Source organism: Tigriopus californicus, chromosome 5 (assembly GCF_007210705.1).
Source record: "Tigriopus californicus strain San Diego chromosome 5, Tcal_SD_v2.1, whole genome shotgun sequence".
Classification (NCBI taxonomy): Eukaryota; Metazoa; Arthropoda; class Copepoda; order Harpacticoida; family Harpacticidae; genus Tigriopus; species Tigriopus californicus.
In genome coordinates, this window is record NC_081444.1 from 10,391,650 (window position 1) to 10,397,649 (window position 6,000).

Consider the following 6,000-nt stretch of genomic DNA (forward strand, 5'->3'; position numbering starts at 1 on the left):
GAGCCCGAGCTTAAGGGCATCATCGCCAAGCATCTTTTGAGTGCCATGAATGAGCATCAACATTCATCCATCGCTCCTCCCTGGCAAGGTTCACCATGTTCTGTTGTCTTGTTCTGTCAACAAATCGTAGACTGCAATTTTAGGGGAATATTCATTAACTGTTGCCAGAGTTTTGGTCTTCGGTGTGTCGATGGCTTTATTCAATGCTATTCAGCCATTCACGAATACTCATTCTATATTCCAGATGTGACTTTGGCATGTGCCTAAATGAGATTGACACCAATAATCATGGAGGAAATAAGGAATCGCGATCAAAACGTCCTGGACGCCGCCGCTCAAGGACAAACGGACTTTATTCTGGGTCTATTAGAGCAAGAGAACGGCCCAGACTCAGTAAATGCCCTCAAGGACCAGGTAAATATGGTCGAAATTGTCGTCTTTTCCCACTAACACTGTTATTCATAATCTTAGTAAGGCCTTATGATCGATTTCATCTTCAAACTTGTTTTTTTTTTGGTTTTCCAGGATGGTCGAACTGTTTTGCATTTAGCTGCAGCTAACGGTTTCCTCGAAACTGTGGCAGCTCTCACTCTTCACGGAGCCGACGTGAATGCTCAAGACTTTGTAAGTTCGACTAAGATTCATAATTACCTATAAGAAATTCTTCGAAGCGTCGCCGGTCTTTTCTCATTCCGGCAATTCGTCACAGATTTAGGATGTTTCGTTTTCATTGTGTCGGAATAAAAAAAAACGGACAAAAATTTGATTGCGTGAGGCTGCTTGAGGTTGATATCAACTGGAGTGTTCGTTCGTGCAAAGATTATGAGGGAAAAATAGACGCAAAGAAGCTGAGAAATGTGCGCTTATCAGATCGAAAATGTTCAGCATCACAATGAAGCTGCAAGTCAGACGTACGAGGCAGGATCTAGGACTCAACTAAGAACAAGACGAACTTCTGTCGCTCTTGTTTTCAACGTAGGGTAGATGAAGAAGGCATGCGAGTTGCATGAAGAAGTTTCTTCATCTGTGAGCTGATAGCACTTGATATTACTCAATTCAAGGCGAGAACCCAGTTTTTCAGCCGGACTCCGACTATCCCATTCTGATTTTTCAATTTTTAGATTCCAGTTTCAGTGGGCACGAGAGATGCCGTGTCTCTTACCTCTCTTTCTCCGTGTATTCTTCCTTCGCTATCCATCTTTCAGATGCATCCATTCAGATATCAGTTTCTGTTCTCCGATCGTTCAGTACGGTGTGGAAAGAAGTTTAGAGCCACCTTTGATTGAAGAATGTCATACATGGTTTCATTCCAATGGACTGTTATAGAATATAATAAATCTTAAATGATCCCATTTCAGCCTAAAGGTGATCTTTACCCTTCGATAATACGGCCGCCTAAAGTTAAAGCAATAGAAAAGTTCATGTCCAAAAATGTCAAGTGAACGCAAACTCAAAGTCATAGCTAAATCTGAAGGCCGGAACGAGGCCCAGGGTGATGAGTGAGGCTTTCGATATCCATCCTCAAACCATCCGAGAGTGAAGAAGGACAAGCAAGAAAGGCAAATCCTTTAAGGACAGACAGACCTGACCAAAGACAGAAATCCAGGATTTTACCAACCTCATTTAGGCTAAAGTTAATCACTTATAAAATGTTACTTGTTTTTCAATCGTCCCTCGTAATGTATATTTTTTGTTTCAATTTTATCAAGGATATCCTTGAGTGGGGAGCAACATTTGCAGAAGGCACAAAAAATGGCTCCTAACTTTTATCATTACCACCCTGTATTATACAGCTAGCAGGCATTTCGCACAAAGTCGCACTCCATTTTATGAAATGAAGTTACCCATTGGTTACTATTGTACGTAGAGCAGTTGGCCGAGCGGAGCTGGCAGCGGGACTTCATCATCGCGTCGTCTCCTTTCACAATTGGGCTTTTGGGCTGGTGCAAAATCCTCAAGTGCCTGAACTGATAGTTGTTGCACCACTTTAGCTGGTCGTAAATCTTCTTTTTCGAGCACCTTCAACAGTTCTTGGCATCGGGTATAGATGGACCCCTTATCAACCTTGGATGCGAGTTAGAATATCATAAAGAGAAGGCAATTAAGTTGTGCATTCCACTTGGTTTTCACCAGATGCAACTCGGGGTTTTGCCAACCAATTTGTACGCATTCAAAGTCCGTAGAGTATCGGCCCAGGAAAACGATCTCATTGAAAAAACTGGAGAGACAAGTGCAGAAAATCAGAAATAAGGGCCCGGCCATCTTTGGAGAAGTCAAATTGGTGAGCTCGTGATCATGAAGCAGCGATTCTTCCTCCTCATCTCGATGGGCAATTTGGACCTTGCATGTCAGTTTGACATGATGTACTGGAAACACTAGTCTACAAATACCCCATTGCCTATCAATATAATGGGGATTGGCCAGAGGGATTCAACTCTCTATCTTTCTGGCTCTGTTTCTCTTTCACCATTTAGAACGCGAAGTTGATCTCTCAGTGCAAACACTCATTACCAAATGGCCTCCAGCCTCACCTCGACTCGTCTTCTTCGCGCTAGGAAGCCACTTGAGAAAGAGATAAATGAACGGAGAATTACATCCACTATCACTAATAGTAAGACTAGCAATGACCGGACGAGTTTGCGGCCCCACTCCTCGGATATTGACGCCCAACCATCCAACCATACCCTCACCATTAAGAAGGACCCCAAAGCTGAGGGCTGATGTGGTCCAGATATTTTGGCCAGATTGTCGCAAAGACCGACGACGTGATGACGAAGCTAGTTTTCAAGAAAAGTAGTAAACTAGTAATACTCCTATTGGATATTGGCTATAAAGATTGGCAATTAAAACTGGGCGCCCAAGGCGAACATGCCTAGATATGGGGGACATGCATGCATTCATGCATGGACCATCATCCATAGATGATCTCCCCCGAGGCTAGATCAGTGATTGTTGGTCATCTGGCCGCCCGTTCCTCCGTTGGTTCGTTCCTTGGTTCGTTCCTTGGTTGATGGTTGGTTGGTTGGTTAGTTGGTTGCCCATAAGGGACGCCAGATAAGAGATCTACTGATAGCAACCAGCAGAGGACGACTAATAAGTGTGACAAGAGTGTGAAAGGTGAAATGATTTATGTGGATTTGAATGAGATTTCTAAATGAGGATGAGACGGAAGTATGTGCGAGCAACTATTCGCTACCTGCTACCAAGAGTTCGTTCCACAACAAATGTCATGAATGGTCTCATCTAATTAGCATTGTGTCTTGAAAGTCATTACAATTCGGACCGATGGTCATCTTGAAGTTGTCAGTCAGTAAAGGGGTAACGCTCGTAATTTTGGAGCAATGCAATCTCATTTTGTGCGTGCTATGAAGCCATCATTAAAGCACATACCATTTCCATTCGTTCATTGTGGCCACGTCCGATGGCTGAGATGGCTTAATTACGGATTTGGCGAGGAAAAGTTCCTAAACTGTCAAATTAGGACGAATTAATCTTCTTGTTTTCGTCATCTACGGAGGAAATGAGATTTCCCCACAATCAACGAAGTATTACCTACCTTGCTTGCACTCGCCCGCAAATGGTTGCAGCGTACGTGTGTTCACACCACCCAGATTTATTCCAGTGCTTTTCGGCCTTAATACAGCATTCCAAACACTGAAGTGTCGGATTCTATGTAGACCTGTAACAGCATGTTCACAGTAAAGCCCCTTCTTTCCTTCCTCCCCTCACTCTCTTCACTTGATCTCGATCAGTCGAACAGACTCGTTGATTTAGTGTTTCCCTGGCGATGGAGCCAGCCATTCAACTCCCAAAACCTAAAAATACTCGAATCCCAGGGTGGTCCGAGCTACCACAGAAAGTAGAGCCCCTTGCTCACCGGGATTCTGAATCCTGCACCATTCACATCCTCGCTTTTTGGGTCTAACAGTTCTATGGAAGGATGGACCCCGAAAATATTGGGAGAGATGTTATCCGAATTCCAAGTTCACGTGAGATTTGACGACGACATATGTTGTCGACGACGGATCTTCCCCTGGTTCGCTGCAGGAGAGGGATGACTTTGTGGGCTTCCAACGCCGGACAACCGATTCAGTTGACGAGAAGCCCCGACAGAATATTGGGCATTCATGATAAATTTCAAGCCCTCGAGTGAGCAACGAATCGACAGAAAGTGACAGCTATCTTTGAGTCGGAGCAGGAGACTGTGCACCCCGAGATTAATGAAATGCATCTCCAGTTGAATCCACCCAATCTTGAAGCTCATTCATAATGTACGAGCGAGTACATTTCGTGCTTGAGCAAGAGATTAGACATTAGAGCTCTAGAACTTGGCATTTAGAGCACGAAATTATTTCATCTCATTGTACTACGGGGGTGGCGGTACTATTTATGGTTCATTGCTTGAAAAATATTTTCCAATTTATAATTCTAGCTCGAGATCCAATTTTAAAGTGCGCTTTGGGTGTTCATTTCCCTGAGGAGCATTTTTTGTGCCATGTATGTCTAACAAAATTAATCCCATCTTGGGTGTCATGTTCTACCAGTCTGGGAAGGAATGTCGCTCTTTGCATGCCTGTCACAATTCTACTCAGGGTTTGCTGGCCACTGTAAAAACCCACCAATTGTTCCCCCTCACCCACGTGACACCTGCTCAACCCACTCCAATTCATCAAAGTCACACTCGAAAAACTCGCATTTGGAATTGACATTAGTTTTGCACAGAGTGTACTACTCGTACATGTCACATATTGCATCAGTTAAAAAGTTAAGTTTTCCATGCCCCCAAGTTGGTTTGGAAGTATATTGGTTGGCTTTTTTTCAGTAAGTGTATGAGCTGTATGTTCTCACATCTGTATCTGTTCATGTTGACCAAGAAGTAAAGATGTCCAAGTCTGACAAGAGGACCATTATGGTAGGATTAGACGTCCAAATCTGGATCTGCCACGTTCAAGTCGGCCATTTAAAGGGTTGAGGCTCCGCAATTGTCCACCGCCGAGTGTTGAGCTTAAGATGTCTCATTACATGATCCACTTCAATAGGTGGACTTCGTGAATGGATACAAAGAAATAGAGTAATGTCCGACACCCATAGAGACACATAGATCCATTCTATGTTGAGATTGAAACCAACTCGACCCTGAAGAGAGTCATGGAAAGATGGAATTAGCCTCGTTAATAGTTTTATCACTTCTTCACTTTCACAAGTGTTGTAAGTGCTTTTCGTTGCATTATCCTCTGGCATTTACTAAACGATCAATGCGTAGCCAGGCCACTTAGTATATTATCTGGGCAAAGTTCTTCTTGACCCTCTCCATCTGACTTCGTTGAAGTCTCCACTCACAACATGATAATAATGTCCAAAGCGCAAATGTGGCCGTATTGGAGGGAATGGTTGTGGTAGCCGGTCATCGAGCGATAAGAATCTATTGAGTGCGCATGGACTTGGACAAATATGTTCTAATAGCCACCTTCACATGCCATCATCCATTTTTGGGCATACCGAAGACTGCAATTAATTTTTCAAGTCTATTTCACCGATCAATCAGTCAAGAGTGCCTCCCTTCGTCAGTCATTGTCCAGCCAGAAAAAATGGACCTCATTGGGAAACGTTGGCCGTGATGATGGAAAATGTCTTAAAGTCTTCATCATTTCGACACAAGATCGCACACATGTGCGCCTTTCACGGAGCATTGAATACAGATTTACAAAGGTTAGGTAGATAACGCGCTTTCATTGTAATTTGACTGTGGGCAATTTGCATCTGTCTACACACAAGCACCAATTTGCCTGGTTTCTTCAATTGCATAAAATGAGCAAGTGGTGCTCGGACTTGATATCAAGGTTTAAGCGTGTTGGTGCGTGGAAGGCTCAAGATCCTCGATGAGCTCGTTTAGCGTGGGTTGGTTCACGTCCGAAAAGAAGTGATCAATGGGTGAACACCATATATATACCGCACTATAAGAAGAAGTATGCCTCAGTAATCTCCCCCCCCCCCCCCCCC

The 6,000-nt window shown here is 43.7% G+C and overlaps 1 protein-coding gene across 1 annotated transcript in view; it reads left to right on the forward strand.

Moving 5' to 3' along the window:
* The window catches only part of LOC131880267 (ankyrin repeat domain-containing protein 6-like), a 39,038-nt gene that overhangs the window by 6,328 nt on the left and 26,710 nt on the right, over positions 1-6,000 (forward strand). Inside the window, exons 2-3 of the mRNA XM_059226854.1 lie at positions 245-414; positions 526-624. Coding sequence (XP_059082837.1) covers positions 268-414; positions 526-624 — 246 coding nt within the window. The 5' untranslated portion in view covers positions 245-267. The remainder of the gene's footprint in view (positions 1-244; positions 415-525; positions 625-6,000) is intronic.